At 47.7% G+C, this 15,790-nt stretch overlaps 1 protein-coding gene across 3 annotated transcripts in view; it reads left to right on the top strand.

Moving 5' to 3' along the window:
• Positions 1 to 15,790, top strand: part of IL12RB2 (interleukin 12 receptor subunit beta 2) — a 28,190-nt gene that overhangs the window by 162 nt on the left and 12,238 nt on the right. The window contains exons 2-10 of one of the 3 annotated variants that reach the window (XM_074906001.1): positions 55 to 345; positions 3,637 to 3,702; positions 4,472 to 4,798; positions 5,484 to 5,598; positions 7,062 to 7,237; positions 7,432 to 7,571; positions 8,273 to 8,417; positions 10,929 to 11,008; positions 14,076 to 14,295. In XM_074906001.1, coding sequence (XP_074762102.1) covers positions 3,645 to 3,702; positions 4,472 to 4,798; positions 5,484 to 5,598; positions 7,062 to 7,237; positions 7,432 to 7,571; positions 8,273 to 8,417; positions 10,929 to 11,008; positions 14,076 to 14,295 — 1,261 coding nt within the window. In that variant the 5' untranslated portion in view covers positions 55 to 345; positions 3,637 to 3,644. Of the gene's footprint in view, positions 1 to 42; positions 346 to 3,636; positions 3,703 to 4,471; positions 4,799 to 5,483; positions 5,599 to 7,061; positions 7,238 to 7,431; positions 7,572 to 8,272; positions 8,418 to 10,928; positions 11,009 to 14,075; positions 14,296 to 15,790 lie in introns of those variants that run through there. The other 2 variants (XM_074906002.1, XM_074906004.1) reach the window with 2 other exon arrangements.

Raw genomic sequence — 15,790 nt, 5'->3', positions numbered from 1 at the left:
GGAGGCGAGGGCTGGGCCGGCTCTAATCGCGCTTCTTGTTCCCTCCGGGGTCAGAGGCAGCCCGCTGGTACTGAGAGTGACACTTGGGAGTTTCATCAACTTCTGGTAATCGCATCCTTTGCTCGCCGCCGGGCTTTCTGTCGTTGAGATTTCCCGTGCGCTACCTTCCCGGCGAGACGCCCCAGGGCAGGGCGAGGCGGGGAGGGGAGGGGGCAGCTCCTGCCCCTTTCTCCTGCCCGCACCAGCTGCCCGCCCGGAGCCGCAGGACAAACGGCCGGCGCTCGGCACAGCCCCCCCCACGCCCCCCCCTCATCGCCGGCTGCCGGGGCGGCTGCGGGGCTCCGGGTGAGTGGCCCCGGCTCGGGGAGCGGCGGCTGGGGGCGGGTTGGGGGGAGCCTGGGCTGCCCCCGCTGGGGACGGGCAGGGGCGGGGGGCGGCGGGAGGGGGGCGGCCGGGCACGGGAATGGGCATTCCTCGGGATACGGACATTCCTCGGGGTGCTGCCGGTCCCGGGGTGCTGCCCGTCCCGGGGTGCTGCCTGCCCAGGGGTGCTCGTTGCCAGCCTCAGGATGCTCATTGCCCACCCCGGGATGCTCATTGCCCACCCCGGGATGCTCATTACCCCCCCAGGATGCTCATTGCCAGCCCCAGGATGCTCATTGCCCACCCCGGGATGCTCATTGCCCACCCCGGGATGCTCATTGCCAGCCCCGGGATGCTCATTGCCAGCCCCAGGATGCTCATTGCCCACCCCGGGATGCTCATTGCCCACCCCGGGATGCTCATTGCCAGCCCCAGGATGCTCATTGCCAGCCCCGGGATGCTCATTACCCACTCCGGGATGCTCATTGCCCGCCCCGGGATGCTCATTACCCCCCCAGGATGCTCACTGCCCACCCTGGGATGCTCGTTGACCCCCCCAGGACGCTTGTTGCCTGCCCCAGGATGCTCGTTGACCCCCCCAGGATGCTCGATGCCTGTCCTGGGATGCTTGTTGCCCTCTCAGGATACTTGTTACCTGCCCAGAATGCTTGTTGCCCACCCCAGGGTTCTCATTGCCCACCACGTGATGCTCATTGACAACCCCAGGGTGCTCATTGCCCACCCTGGGATGCTCGTTGCCTGCCTCGGGATGCTCCTTGACCCCCCCAGATGCTCGTTGCCTGCCCTGGGATGCTGCCTGCCCCCTGGGACGGAGCCTCCCGAGGCACTGCAGCAGGGAAGTGCCACCCTCCAGAGAGATAAGGCCACCCCTGGCGAGGGGTCACTGACCCGGGGCGTGGTGGCACCACGGCTGCGGTTGCCCAGCCCGAGAGTGCGGGTGCCACCATCCTGGCTGGGCCTGCCCATGGCAGGAAGGTGCCTTAAAAATGCAGTTGGTGTTATTCTAGTGGTATGTAACCAACAGCGCAGCTTGCGCACAAGTAGCGTGGTTTGGTTCGGTTTTTTCTCTGGGTGAAATGCGGCAGTGGAAATGTTCCTCTTTCCACTGGTGTGCGGTGGGTTGTTCCTGCGGGTTCGGTGTAAGACCCTTAGCAGAGACACTTGCTCTGCATGGAACAGAAGTAGAGGCAAGGGCATAAAAAGCTGGTTAAAAGCAAGTGAGAAAGCGTTTGTGCTTTACAGGCGATTTCATTGCAGAACTTGAGCTGACTCCTGTAAACGGGCAACGGAATTATGGGGAATCCATAGGCAAACAAAATGCACCGTCTGTAGCCCTTTTCAGCTGAGATTTCACAGAGATAAGCACACATAAACAGGCATGACCTCGTACTCTGTGAACACCTTCTACACTTCCTCTGCTTTGTACTTACCAGGACAATATCCCTTAGGTTCTCTTTAACCTGTGCACAGCGATACCATTTTCCCCCGCTGATGTGGAATCTGAAGATTTTTTTCCTTCTTAAAAACATTTTCCCATGTATCTTCACTCTAAGCTGAAGGTGGTTTCTCATTCTTTTCTCATTTTTTACTCTGATCACAGTTTATATGCTCTGCTGCACTCATACGATGCTGCACAAATTGTCTAGCACTTACCTAACTAAACCACTGATTAAAATTATTTGAAGTGAGACTATTTTTGTCTGTTGACTCAAGTATTTTGGGCACAGTCTTGCTGTCAGAAAGCAAGCTGTCTGAAGGATGTTTACACAGTCACTGGGCGATTTCAGTTTATTGGAAGGCAGAGCATTTACTTGAAGAACCTTGGTGCTGTGATTGCTCATCCTTGCAGTTACTAATCACCTACGGATGGCACCACATGAAGTGTCTTTGCGTAAAGCTGAGGCACTGCAGCAAGGCTTAAGTTTCAGTCTGAAGAACATCTGGATTTAAATAAAGCAAGGTGTTAATCATTTTGGCAAATCTTACGCAGTTCACATTGGAATGGATCCCATCTTGTTTTATAAAAACAACCCGAAATAACTTTTTTTGGTCATTTTTATATTAATATACATGTAGCAAAGACTGTATTGTGCAATGCATCCCCGTGGAAGTGCCCCTCCAGCCGAGATGGCATGAAAAGCAGGATTTAAAGTTTCACTTTACAGCAGTTTGTTTCCGATATGGCATTGAGTTATTAAAATAGCTGCATCTCTGGGACAGGTCGGGAGTTACAGAAAGTGCTTGTTGGTGTATTCCCTTCTGAAGTGTCCAGTATTTTCTCACTGCTCCTGTAGCTCTGCAGGGAAAGGGTGAAAAAGGAAATAGTTGTTAATGCTGGTTGCGAAACGTAAGGGAAAATACTGAGCTTAGTTCAGGCTGACCCTGATTAATTTGTGTAAAACGTTTGTGTTCGTAACTTCCAATAACGGAGCGTGGGTTAAATCCAGACGTGACGTAGGTTTGCATTTGGACAGAATTTTTGAGCCATCCTGTTGAGTTTAAACATTTCAAGAGCTGTTTTGTTTGGTTGTGTCGTTAATAGCGTGCTTACTGCCTGTGTCTGCAGCTTTGTCTGTCGGAGTTAAATAGTCATAAACCAGCTGTGTGGGAGGGGATTTCCTTTGGAAAGCCATCGAAAGAAATTGTAAGATTGCTGGTTCCCAAGGTCTCATCCAAAATCTGATGTGAAATACTCGGGTCTGGGAATCTTGAGACTGAGTTAGTTGTTTGGGATGAGATGAGTTCGTTTGGATTGGGGGTTGCCTGCACAAAGTCTGAGCCCAGCCAGGCTGGAGAGCACACGAGGCCCCTCGTGGGTGCACAGACGGGGCTGCTCCCTCCCAGGAGGGTGTGGGCTGTGCTGGAGCGGGGCTTGCAAACCATATTTTGGGGAGAAACGGGGAGTACTCAGGGTTTGTTCTTGTTCTCCTTCACAGGAAGGATTTTGGTTCTGGAGGAAAGGGAGCAAATATTAGTTTTTCTAAAGCACAGAGCTGTCTGGTTCCAAAGTGCCCATAACTCTGCCATTCCCCCAGCTCTCGTGCCTCTTCTCTCTAGGGAGAACCATCCACAAATTACCTGCTGCCTCGGATGGGGTCTCGAGAGTCACGATTTAGCGACGTCAGCAGAGGATGTTAATGAGAAAGGTCTCGTGAAATGAGCAATTTGGATTTTCTGAAGTTGTAAAACAGTAAAATACAAGTTATTTTCCCATTTTTTAGGAACTGGTAAAAGGTTTTTGTTTCTCTATAGGGAGCAAAATGCTATTTGCATGGATTGTGCCCGCAGCAATTTGGTTGTTGGTGCACTGCACAGCAGGTAAGATTTTTATTTATTTTTTTTTTCTGCACAGCAATTATCACTTAAAAGAAGCACTCCGGCTAATTAGGGGTTTTTCTTTCAGCTTCTGCATGGCATGCTAGTAAACATCTTCCTTACTGAAGAAAGCAAAATTTGATGCTTGATTAGGTTTATCCTATAATTGCTATCAGAGCTCCCCGATCTGCTGCTCCTGCCGAGTGTCCTCCCGTTCTCCACGGCAATGCCCCTCATCCTTGGTGGTCTGGGCAGGCTGTGGGCAGATTTTCTGCTACTGCTCAGCTCGTTTGCCCCCAGCACAAGTGTCCTGGAGTCTGCCAGCGAGTGCGTGCTCTCGTACGCCGAGCGCAGGGGACAGGATCACGGGTCCCCCGTCCGCGTCCTGCACCTCCAGGGAAAGACAGTGACGTGCAAGGGGAGGTCTCTGCGAGCCAGAGAAAATCTTCCTTCTTTCTTCAGTAGCAACATGCCTGCCACTGCTTTACTGAAACACAGATATTTCCTTTAAACAAAGAAAAAAAGACTTCTGACAGATTTACCCTGGGTTGTGCTTTTTTTTCCCTGCGGCGGGTGGTAGCTAGCCCTTGGTTTCTGATCCCGGTCAGTCAGGTCGGTGAGGACTGGGTGCAGCAACATCCCATAAGTTACTGTACAGAGGCACAAATTCTCACATTACGAATTTGGGGAGCCTCTCTTTCTCAAGCGCAGCGTGCTGTACAAGACAAGTGACGTCTTGGTGTTAAAGGTTTGTTTTCCCGTTCTGTTGCAGAAGCCTGCAGTAAAGGGAACGTGCCTGCGAGCAAACATCCCCGTGGCGCTGCAGAAATATGTGACAAAGGGACCATGACTGCTAACACTACTCACGTCCAGCCTGGAACCAGCATCACCCTCTCATGCCAGCTGAAACCCCTGCAATCCACCGAGCAGTGCAATATAGCTATTTTCTTTAACAGCTCTAAACTAATTAATAGCAGTCACAGCAGTTCAGTAAGCACCGGGTTTCTAGTCCGTACATACGGCAAACACACGTTTACGTGCAAAATAGTTTGTGTACACAAGAGAAGACTCATCTGTGGAATCGAAATCGAATCTGGAAGTAAGGATAATTTCATTATTCCTTGTTCTTAAATATCTCCTGGGGTACCTCTGAGACATGTCTTAGAAACCAGCAGTGGGTGGCCTTTCCCAGAAAAGGTGCTGCCTTTTAGTGACTCTTTGTATTTAAAATATTCCCAGCTGAAACTGTGCAACTCCATTATTTATAAACGAAGAGATGCTAAATAAAAGTGCCCCTTCAGAGCAAACAGTATGCTCTCCTGTTCTAACCCTGACACCCACCAGTCTCTCCAGGACACAGGGGACCTGCAAGAAAAATTCTGAGGAAATTTTAGTTTTTCTTCTGGAAAGATGAGCTGATGCTGCTGCAGCAGTCCTCTGCTGTAACAGAGTTGTTGTTCTGTTGTAAGTGGCTTTTATTTTTAAAAAAGTAAGAATAATGGTCGATTGCTTCAAGCAAAGCTTGTGGTGCCCAGTCTGAGGAGCTGTTAAGCACTTGTGGCACCCTGGTAAAGTCACTGGGGTTTTGCTCAAGTGTCAGAGGTCTCAAAAGGCTGCAGAGATTGTAGACTCAGCTGTTTTCACATATAAAAATTGTTAGCCTGAATATTTTGTCTGTAAGTTCTCTAAAAAAACCCCTCCAAACAATCAAAAAGCCAAACATTTCTTAAAATGTCTCCTATCAGCATCTTTAAGGAAGAAACTGATAAGAATATCTGTTTAAGATCCTCCAGATGAGCCAAAAAATGTGTCATGTATCCAGTACGGGACAGACGGCCATCCCACCTGCACCTGGGACAAGGGCAGGCTCACGTACATCAACACTACCTATGTAATGCAGTAAGTAACCCAGGTTCTTTGATGCCTATAATTGTATCTTAGAGCAGCTGAAGCCCCTTTGCTGCTCGCATCCCCGTGGGCCGCTCTGCAGGAGGTTGGCTGCTTCGGATAAAGAGGGTAAGCCAAGACACGGCTCCCTTTTGAAAAGGAGATTGGGTCTGAAAGGCTTTCCTGTGCTGGGAATCCTCTATTAATGATTCCGTGGCTAGCAGTGCCTGCACCAGGAATACCATGGTCTGAGCTGCTTGCTGTTTAGCTAAGGTGATGGAGAGAGACTTTGCTTGGAAATGTGTTATTTTTGCTTCCCGTTTTAGACCCAACCTGTAATTTTGTTCACTCTGGTTTGGCTGAGCCTTCGCTGAAAAAGGCTGTGGAGACTTTTGCAGCAAACTGTGGGGAAGGAGGCGAGAGCCCAGAGCCCACCAAGGCACATCAGGAGACCTTTGGATTTTGGGAATCACCATGCATGGGAGGAACCTTATTAAAACCCTCTATTCAAGCAAACATCTGAGTAGAATGAATTAATTTTGCCCTTTGCAAACCACTGGGTAGGCTGAACTAGCCCTCATTTGTTGCTGAGGTGCTGCATGTTGACTGCCTCCTTGCCCTGCGGGTCTCACTCTTCCTCACCTTCTTCTTCACCTGCCTCTGTTGGCCAAGGTAGCAGCAACTTTCTTAGCAGCTTGGAGAAACCTGTCACTGCTCTTTAAGCAGAAGGAGAATATTCAGGTAACTTGCAGAAGGGTAGGGAAGTGGTGGATAACGAGTCCTGCAAGTGTTGTGACATAGAGATACAGCAGCGCTTGCTAGTGAGCTATTAAATAAATTGCAAAATGCAAAAGGTCACCCCGAAGCAACACGATACAAACACCTCTGATTCAGGTGGAAGAAAATACACAGAGAAGCTAAACGAGTTACTCCAGGCAATGGGTTGAATGACAGATTGAGAATTAAAGGTTGTGTTTGAAATCATACCATCCAGCCGTTAGACTGCGGATAAATTACATTTTTAATCACTAACTTATGTAAATAACAAAAAAAACCCACCACAAACCCACTCCAAAATCCATCATCCCCCTAAATGCTGTGTACCAGTGCTCGTACATAGAGAAATATTAGGTCACCAATGTTAGGTAACCGTTATAATATTAAAAGAAGCCTACTGACATCCATGCAGTTCACTGGAAATCCAGAAATACTTCCTTTGTCAGCAATTAAACCCAAAAAGCAGTGTAACACCTTTCCTACCGATTTAGCTAGAGGAGCATTTGCTGTAAGCACCGTGTTGAAGCAGACAGATCTTCCAGGGGGCAATGACCTACCTGCCTTTTGTCACTCAAAATCCAAGTGCAGGGGACCCGCTACACGAGCCCCAGCCACGAGGGACCCAGAGCGATGCACCCAGGGTTTAGCTTTCTTGCTGTACAGGAAAATATTAACCAAGAATTTTCCTTCTGTTCCAGGTTATCAAATGGGACGGATGTCTTATGTGTTTCAGAAGAAAGTCTGAATAAGAAGTTTGGCTCGTTGGCCCTGAGCAAGTTGAATTTTGACTCTACTTACACCGTTGTGGTTGCCGCCTCCAATGAGCTAGGAAGTGCTTTTTCTCAGCCACTCGTGTTCATGCTAATAGACATAGGTAAGTGCACTCCTGACTGCCTTGCAGTCGGTCCCAGCCCTTTCGAAAGACAAGAAAACATTCTGAGCTCTTTTCTCGTTCAAACCCCTTAGAAAACCCGTCCGTCCAGTCTAAACCAGTAACTCTGTTTCCCCCGGTTCTGAGCTGTGCTGCGTATCTGAGCGCTGTTTGCTTCTTTCTGTTTCTGCTGCTAGTGAAACCACATCCTCCCAACTTTTTAGTGGAATTTGAAAATTCTTCTGCGACCAATTGCACCTTTTTTTGGCACAATGAAGCGCAAGCGCAGCACTGGAGACTGAGATACCGTCCACTTACCAGGCACACCTGGAGCACGGTAACCCTCTTCTGAGGAGTAAAGGAAATTATGGTCCTTGGAGGCTGTTTTCATTATTTTTTCATTATTTCTTACCAGAATCTCTTCGTTCAAATTTTCTTCCGTCTGCTTTCTAACATCGTATTTAAGAAAAAATATTACCTACAGGTCAAAAACTATTGTTGGTCTAAAACTGAATGAAGGTAAAACACTGATCCTGTAAAAAAACAGATCTGTGCATAGTTCCCCTCATGTCAGGTGTCTCTATGACACACTGAAGAATCAGAGCTTGAGTTTGACCCATCATTTTATTGGAATATGGTCGTACCTGCTCGTTGTAGCTCATGGCTACAGGCATCAAATGTCCAAACGTTTGTGCCTTCCCTCCTGTCGATTGGAAGTCTTCGCTTTTATTTTAAGTGGTGAAATTGAGTAAAGTATTGAAGTTGAGTAAAACATGAACAGAAAATCTGTTATCTTCACATAATTGAATGAGAGATTTTTCAGATAAAGAACTGCAAGCCTGATGATTCATTGCATCATTCTTTGAGTTATTAAAGTTGCCTCAGATCAAGGTTTTCCTCACAGGTTTGTTTTTTTTTTTAAAAGCTGTGTTTTGGCTGGCTGGGCTTCCTTTGGGCATTAGGAATTCAGCCTGTCGCTGCCTTCAACCTTTATCTCCTTATGAGTTTTGTGTTACGTGTCTTTTATCTTCATTAAAGGTTGAAAGCTTAAACAGTGAAAAGTGCAGCCTTTATGGTCTGGAGCCTCACACAGCCTACGAGTTTCAGGTCAGCTGTAAAATCCACCCCGAGCGAGGACTGTGGAGTAACTGGCGCTCATACCAAACCCGGACTCCTGAGGCAGGTAACACACGATGGCACCTCCCGCACCGAGCCCGCGTCTGACGTTTCCATCCAAGTGGAAACTTTTAACTAATGAAGTCAAAACCGCTGCTGGGGTTTTGCCGCTTGGTTTGCAGAGTTTCTGTAGATCCAGAGCCAACAGGGAAGCAACTTCTGTAAGAGAATTGCTTTTCTAATGAACAAAAAAATGAGGCAGTTCAAGTTTCTTGTGAAACAGGAATTTCGGGAGTTCGCTGGGAAGGTCTGAAGGATACATTTGACGGTGTTGAAGGTTGGGGGGATTTTCCCAGAGCCGTAGTGGCCTTCTGCTGCATCACGACACGTCTGGAAAAGGCAGTTTGTCCAGCTTAGCTGGGGAAAGAAAAATATTTCATATTGGTTCCTATCTAAGTGTTTTACTGACTTCCTGCAGCAACCCCGTAACTCAAGTCAGGATGGCTGCTGGGCCATCTCCCAGTGCCAACGGGCAGCCTGGGCAGCACGCTCTGGCATCTTGACCTTGCTCAATGATTTGCTGAGGAGTTGAATGAATTGGCTGAGAAACTGCCTGGACTCTTCCTGTTCTGCTGATGTTGGCAGATTTTAGCAGAACAGTTTAATCTTGGCAAGTCACCTTTCCCCAAGCAGAGAAGATATTTCACTCGGGACCTCCCCAGGTGACCCCTCCAAGGTGCTGTGGAGTCACTGGAGACCTCTCTAGCTTCAGAGCAGAACCTGGCCAGGCGCTGGGCAGAGATCCCACCAGGAATTCGGTGAGAAAAGAGTGTTTCTGGCCCAGAGGACGGCCCAGCAGGCTCCAGGGACAACCAACCCGAGGGCAATTCTAGTGCCCGCCTGACTTCACCCTGAGCTGCATGAACTCACGCGATGCAAAACTTCCAGTTCTTACGAGAGAAGAAAGCTTCTCAGAAGTTTGTTTCAACAAAGATGTGTCGGCTGCTCTGGCATCCCCTCCTTTCATCTCTTACTTGGCTTTCGTTACTCTTTTTTTGTGAATTACTATAAGCTCCTCAGGCTAGTGCCGTTATTACTCATGCTGTTCACCACTACTGACAGCATCAGTTTCTGTAAGACACATTGATCGAGGTGTGAAGTTTTCCTCCTCTCCCTCACCTTCCTCTCAACAGCTTTCTCAACCTCCTTGATGAACCCTGGTTTGCTATGGCATTTGTGGTTATCACTCCTCTACCCAGCCAGTGCTATAGAACGATAATCTTCTTAGCTAATCAAGGAGCATTTTCTTATCTCAGACTAGGTGACAGTGAGGGGAAGCTGCAGATGAGAAGCTCAGGGTACATCACGGTTGCCTTTCTTTGAAGGAGCTGAAGTTCTACACATGAGTTTGGCCTTTTGCAAATTCAGGAGCAGACCTTTGCAATGAGATTTGTTTGGGTTTTTTTCCTAAGCCTGACCTGTCACAAAACTTGCTTTATGCAAGCAGTGTTTGTAAGTGACATTTTTTTTTTTTTCCCCCAGTTAATTTGTGTGGTTCACATGTGAACTGAACTTTAAAATCTGGGCCGGAGTCCAAAAGATGCAATCCCATTATTTTATTTTTTCCTTCTTTGAGCTTGCCCCTTCCTCGCTCACAGCGAGCATGCTCTAGTTTTATTTCTCCTGACAGTCCTGCTTCTTGTTTCTATTCCAGTCACTATTTGCAGTTAATACACGACAAATAGCTCTTAACGTTGCTGGCACTGAGGATTTTTTCTGTCTTTGAATATAGGAAATAGCAGGCAGCCCCATTCTAGCTGGGGTTGTGCAGTGGCTGCCTGCTGCTTAGGTTATTAGCAACGATTATTATTTGAATTTGATGGGTTTATTTTGGTCAGAGACCTCGAGGAACCAAGCTTTGTTACCTTTTGTCATGTTGGCTTTCTTTATCTGTGTCTCTGATTCTGAATTGTTGGAGCATATTGTGATCACCAGTTTCTGCAGCCAGACGTTTGCTTTAGTGCTATTTTGGAAGGTTTATTCAAAACATCAAGGGTTTCCAGTCTGTGGCTATAAGAAGAATTGTGGAAAGAATAGGAGTTTTAAGCTACCTCTGATGAGGTCCTACCCAATTTGCTGTTAAAGACATTTATTGCCTAGAGCCAGGCAGCAAACTCCTACAGATCCTACAGACCCTATCGCCTGAGGCTGTCTGTTATTTTAGGATTGCTGTAGCCAGCCCTGAGGACCTCAACTCGCCTCAACTTTCACGCGAAGATGAGAGCTAATACTGTCACTTTGACGTGTAGGCTTCCTTGGGAGCCACCCTGATTACCGAGCGCTGGATAAAGTCACCAGCAAAGCAAAACCCTCTCTGGGGTTTACGGTCGTGAGTACCATCATCCACGCAGCTGAACTCCAGCCGCAGCAGCACACACGGGCTATTACCCATCGAGTCATTTCAGGGACATTTTAAATCTTAAATTTTAATTGTTTGGGGATTTTTACCTCCTTCGCTTCTTCAGCGTCTTGCTTGCTTCAGAACACAGGCAATAACACTCTTTTCCTCCCACACCAGTGCCGACCGGGCTCCTGGACGTCTGGTACCGACAGCAGGACGTGGACTCGCAACAGCAGAACATCTCTCTTTTTTGGAAGGTGAGTTAAGGGAAACCTAAGCAGGGGCAGTACGAACCAGCAAGGTTAGAGGGGGAACCCTGGTTTAGGTGTTTGCAGGAAAGGACTGAGCCCAAGGGGAGCACAGGGCCTTTACCAGTGCCCAGGTACAGGGACACGGACCAGCTCTGCTACCCAGCACTTGCCTCCCCTGGGAGATTCAACAACTCTTTTCTCCCTGCCACCTCCCTTTTACAGTTCCCCAAACTTTCTGTCGTGCTGGAAGCAGAACACGTTCCCGGCACATCACATCAGTGAAGAGAAGTGAGGGTCCCACAGCTCAGTTACCGCCTTTCCACAGGGTGACCTGTGTCCCGGATGATATACCTAAAGGGACAAATCACAACCTTCCTAATTTGTTTTCTAATTAACATCTCCCTCTCCTCATTTTCTGCCTCGGTGTTGGTTGCAACACATGGTTGGAACAGGCCTGGGAAGCCAGGAGGCCACCATGCCCCATGTCCTCCACGGGCACACGCCTTGTGTGTCCGCTTTTGGGTATGAGCTTCCTTCCGAGGCGTTTCTGCTCTGTTCTGCTTCTATGAAGAACAGAGCAACGAAGATATGGGGGAGGCAGAAGAGGTAATTTATTGTAATAGCCCTTTGAGGCGACCCTACTCTTAAAAATCGAATTGCTGGCTGTAGTTTGGGCAGCTGGAAGGGTCCCGTGGGTGTCCCTGCTGTGTGGATGGATGGTTGGCCGAGGCTTCTGTCATCCAGCAGCAGCAGGAGGAAGTTGGTTTTCTCTGCAGATGTGAAGCAGGTGATGGGCAAACCACATGCAAAAGGGGTTGCTAATAATAATAAAGCTGCAAATCTGAAATTGGATGAACTCAGGAGTCGAAAAAAATTGGTTGCTAGGGTCTGCCAAGCAGAGCCTTCTGCGAGCTGGGGGAAAATGCAAAAAGAATTCAGGCTCAAAGCCAGCTGTGGGGTAAAAATTCCATGTTACTGTACATTGCCATCCAGCTCAGGTCTGCTATGCCAACACTCCCAGTGAAACCAGGCCCCGATACCAGTGCCAGGTGCTGCGTTTCTCCAGTATTGCCGCAGCAGCACTTAAAGCCAGATCCAGGAGAAATTTTTGGATTGTGGGGCTCTTTGCTATGTGGTTTTATTTTGAAGCCAATAAGATGATTTTTTTAAGCATAAACTATCCTTGACTTCCAGCTTGCAATCTCTAGTTAATCTCTAGATAATGTTATGTCTTCTCCTCGCACCAACAAGCACTACGCTCTAAGTGAAAGCAGAATTTCTCATATAATTATGTGACTCCAGCCGTTGTGGTTTTAAGACATTTAACTTTAAGACCTTTATCTCGCAATAGCGAGCTGGCGACACTTTCTTTACCAAAGCAGACTTCCTGAAGCATCATTCATAAAACGGGTGCAGTACGGTGCTTTTATAGCTTTAACGACAGCCACAAAGCAAAGGACTCGGACCCAGTGCAACCTACTACCATTATGTTTTCATAGTTTCACACAAATACCAAAGAAAGGATCGCCAGTTTATTTTCAACAGACTTTCTGAGAAGTTTCAGCTCTGTGTCCCAAGCCACTGCCAAAGCGATTGTAACACTGCAAACATTTTTCTATTTTTGAAAGTGCTTTTTTCCCCCCCCCCTCTTCCTTTTTTAATGACGAAAAAAAACCTGACTTCATAGGAACTACAGGAAACTGTGAAACTGATAGTACAACTGCAGACACCCGGGGTGGAAAAAAACAGCAAGAGGTGTTACAGGGGACAGCACAGGCTGACTCTTCAGAAATGCATATTCTAAGTGGTTGAATTTAAATAATTCTTCATTGTGGCTTTAAGTAAAAATCTGGATTTTCCCCTAATCAAGAATTGCTCATTTTTACAAATCCAGCTGTGCAGTTAATACTCTTTTTTTTTTTTTTTTTTTCCCCCCTTGTGAAAAGCACGGCTTGAATTCAGACTGAAGGATGGAGGAGGCTCTGTGCTGCGCTGTCCCCAGCTATCTTGATGCTTGGAAAATCAGCAGCTCACAGCAAAAGAGCTTCACTAAGCTGGAAATAAACAGGAAAAATAAATAAGAAATGAAAAGAAAGATATGTAAGCTTAAGAGAGGCTCAGGTAAAGGCATGCTCTTGGCCCTATGATCTGGGAATTAACTCATTTCATGCCATGGAGCAGAGCAGTGAGGGAGCTGGGGTAAGGGCTGGGAGTGGAGAGCGCTGGTCGCAGGGCTGGGCAGCAGCAAAATTGAAGGGAAAAATCAGAATAGGCTGTTACGTGGTACAGGTTTTACACAAACGTGCAAAATCATGGTGGAAAAGGGAAATTTTGCAGCAAGGATGCTAGCTTTCTGTGGAAAAAACCCCCTGTATTTTTAGCAATAAAAGTGCGTGTTCACTCATGGATGTGTATTGTTAAGTTGGTTTCTGATGAGGAAACTCTGCTGCCTTTAAAATGCATTTGCTGTACTTCAGGCCAACAGATCTTAACTTAAAAAAAAAAAAGTATTGCAGAAGAAAACAGCATCAACGAGCGAGCGAGCAGTCTCCAGAGCACTGCTTGTTTCCTCCAGCTTTTAGAAGAGAAATGAAAACTGGTAATTGGTTACTGAAGAACATCAGCTGGTACGTGCTGGTGTCCAGCCAGTCACACTGCTGCAGTAAATAACCCTTTGCTGTTAGAACAGAAAAAGAAGAGAAGAAATTACCTCTGAGCAGCAGTTCCGTGCTTCCACGGGGCAGCTTGAGCTCCTGGGCCAGGGGGATGCTCTGAGCCGTCCCTGCTGTCAGGCAGGGGGGGGATGACAAACCTCCCCACCTCTCCCCGCGTGGGGCAGGGGCTGTGGCTGCTGCCCCACGGCGAGCACAGCGTGGGGGCATGCCCAAGCCCCCCCCGGGAGGGCTCCCCCCGCCACACAAAGATCCCCTTTGCGGCAGAGGGTGCGTTTGGTTCACAAATAAGCAGTAACACCTTCCCCTGCGAGAGGGTCCCAAACCTTCCCGGGTGCCATCATCTGTCTGCAGGTTTTGCTCCTCTGAAGAAGAGAGTAATTAATGCACTTTCCTCACAGGCTTTGAGCCGGTCGGAGGCGAGAGGCAGAATCCTGCGGTACACAGTGACCTTCAAAGCCCTGGGCCCGCGGAGCCCCCCGGCAGGAGAAGCCCACATTACCACCCAAACCAGCCTCACCAGGGTCGTGCCGAGGGTGGGCTACAAGATAACGGTCACCGCCGAGAACTCAAGGGGCAGGTCCCCCCCCGCATCCATCGTGACCGACCTGGACACCCAGGGTAAGGGCTTGGGTCTGGACCACTGGGAATAACATCCGGGTCCCACGAGGTTGTGCTCATCCAGGTCCACCTCAGTGAATCGTCGGGGACCTGCAGATCCAGTGTTTGGTGTGACTGGGGTGCAGTGTCACACCACGTTAAGCTGCCCCGCATTAGGGTCACCTCAACCCCTTCTGCCAACATGGGGGTAAGCCAGGCTGTCAGCCAGCCGGGCACCTGACATGGCAAAAAGGTAACCATGCCAAAAAAAGGAAAAAAAGGAAAAAAAGGAAAAAAAGGAAAAAAAGGAAAAAAAGGAAAAAAAGGAAAAAAAGGAAAAAAAGGAAAAAAGGAAAAAAAAAGAAAAGAAAAGAAAAGAAAAGAAAAGAAAAGAAAAGAAAAGAAAAGAAAAGAAAAGAAAAGAAAAGAAAAGAAAAGAAAAGAAAAGAAAAGAAAAGAAAAGAAAAGAAAAGAAAAGAAAAGAAAAGAAAAGAAAAGAAGAAAAGAAAAGAAGAGAAAAAAGAGAAAAAAGAGAAAAAAGAGAAAAAAGAGAAAAAAGAGAAAAAAGAGAAAAAAGAGAAAAAAGAGAAAAAAGAGAAAAAAGAGAAAAAAGAGAAAAAAGAGAAAAAAGAGAAAAAAGAGAAAAGAGAAAAGAGAAAAAAGAAAAAATGTTTTCTTGCATGAGAGAGGTGGCAGGACTGAAGGGAAGGTGACAGCGAGGGGAAATCACACAAGCTTTCCCACCTGTGAAGTTGCACTCTGTTGTACCTGCACAGCAAAAATCAATGAGTGTTCCCTGAACTCACCCAGCCCCAAATTTCCTGCGCTGGGACCAGGCAGGACAGGGCCTCGTGGTCTCAGGTGGTTTGTTCAAAGGCAGTTCCCTGTGTGCGCTTGTCCTGGCGTAACGTCAGTAAAACGGTGACAAAGCCACTGCCAAATGTTTTGCCTTTTCCCAGTGCTGCACCGAAGACCAGCGGGATGCTCTCCTCCTTTGGGGACCAGCCCTTGACGACACGAGCCCCTTGTTAAGTAGAGATAGGATGGGTGCAGAAATATCACTGGCATCTCATTATTTAGAGGCAGCTGGACAAAAACTCCTTTGTGAGCTCAGTTCAGCTGTAGCCGTCAGAAAAAACTGTCGGGAAAAGATGTTGGGTTTATGTTACAGATAAAAAAAATCAACGACTCAAAACATTTTCTCCTGTAGGAAAATGTAACCTGGCCCTGGCTGTGAAAGCAGGAGCTTCGGTCTCGTGGAGATGGTGTGTTTGTGACTCTGTCATGGGAGCAGGGTGTTAGTGTGTGCCCTGGCAGCATCTTCTCAGGGTTTGGGGATGAGAAAACAAGCAGTGCTGCCTAAGTTCAAACAGCTGCACCGCGAGACGAGACAAGAACGTGACCCTATTCCTATCAGCATAGGGATCACCCCCGTATAAAGACCTTTTCTTTCAACTGCAGTTTATTTTTGTTCTTCCCATGGTGCCAAACTGGGTGAGACACAGTGAAAAACCGT

This window comes from Athene noctua, chromosome 5, assembly GCF_965140245.1.
Source record: "Athene noctua chromosome 5, bAthNoc1.hap1.1, whole genome shotgun sequence".
NCBI lineage: Eukaryota > Metazoa > Chordata > Aves > Strigiformes > Strigidae > Athene > Athene noctua.
Note: the sequence above shows the minus strand (reverse complement) of the source record. Positions and strands in the feature narration are given on the sequence as shown.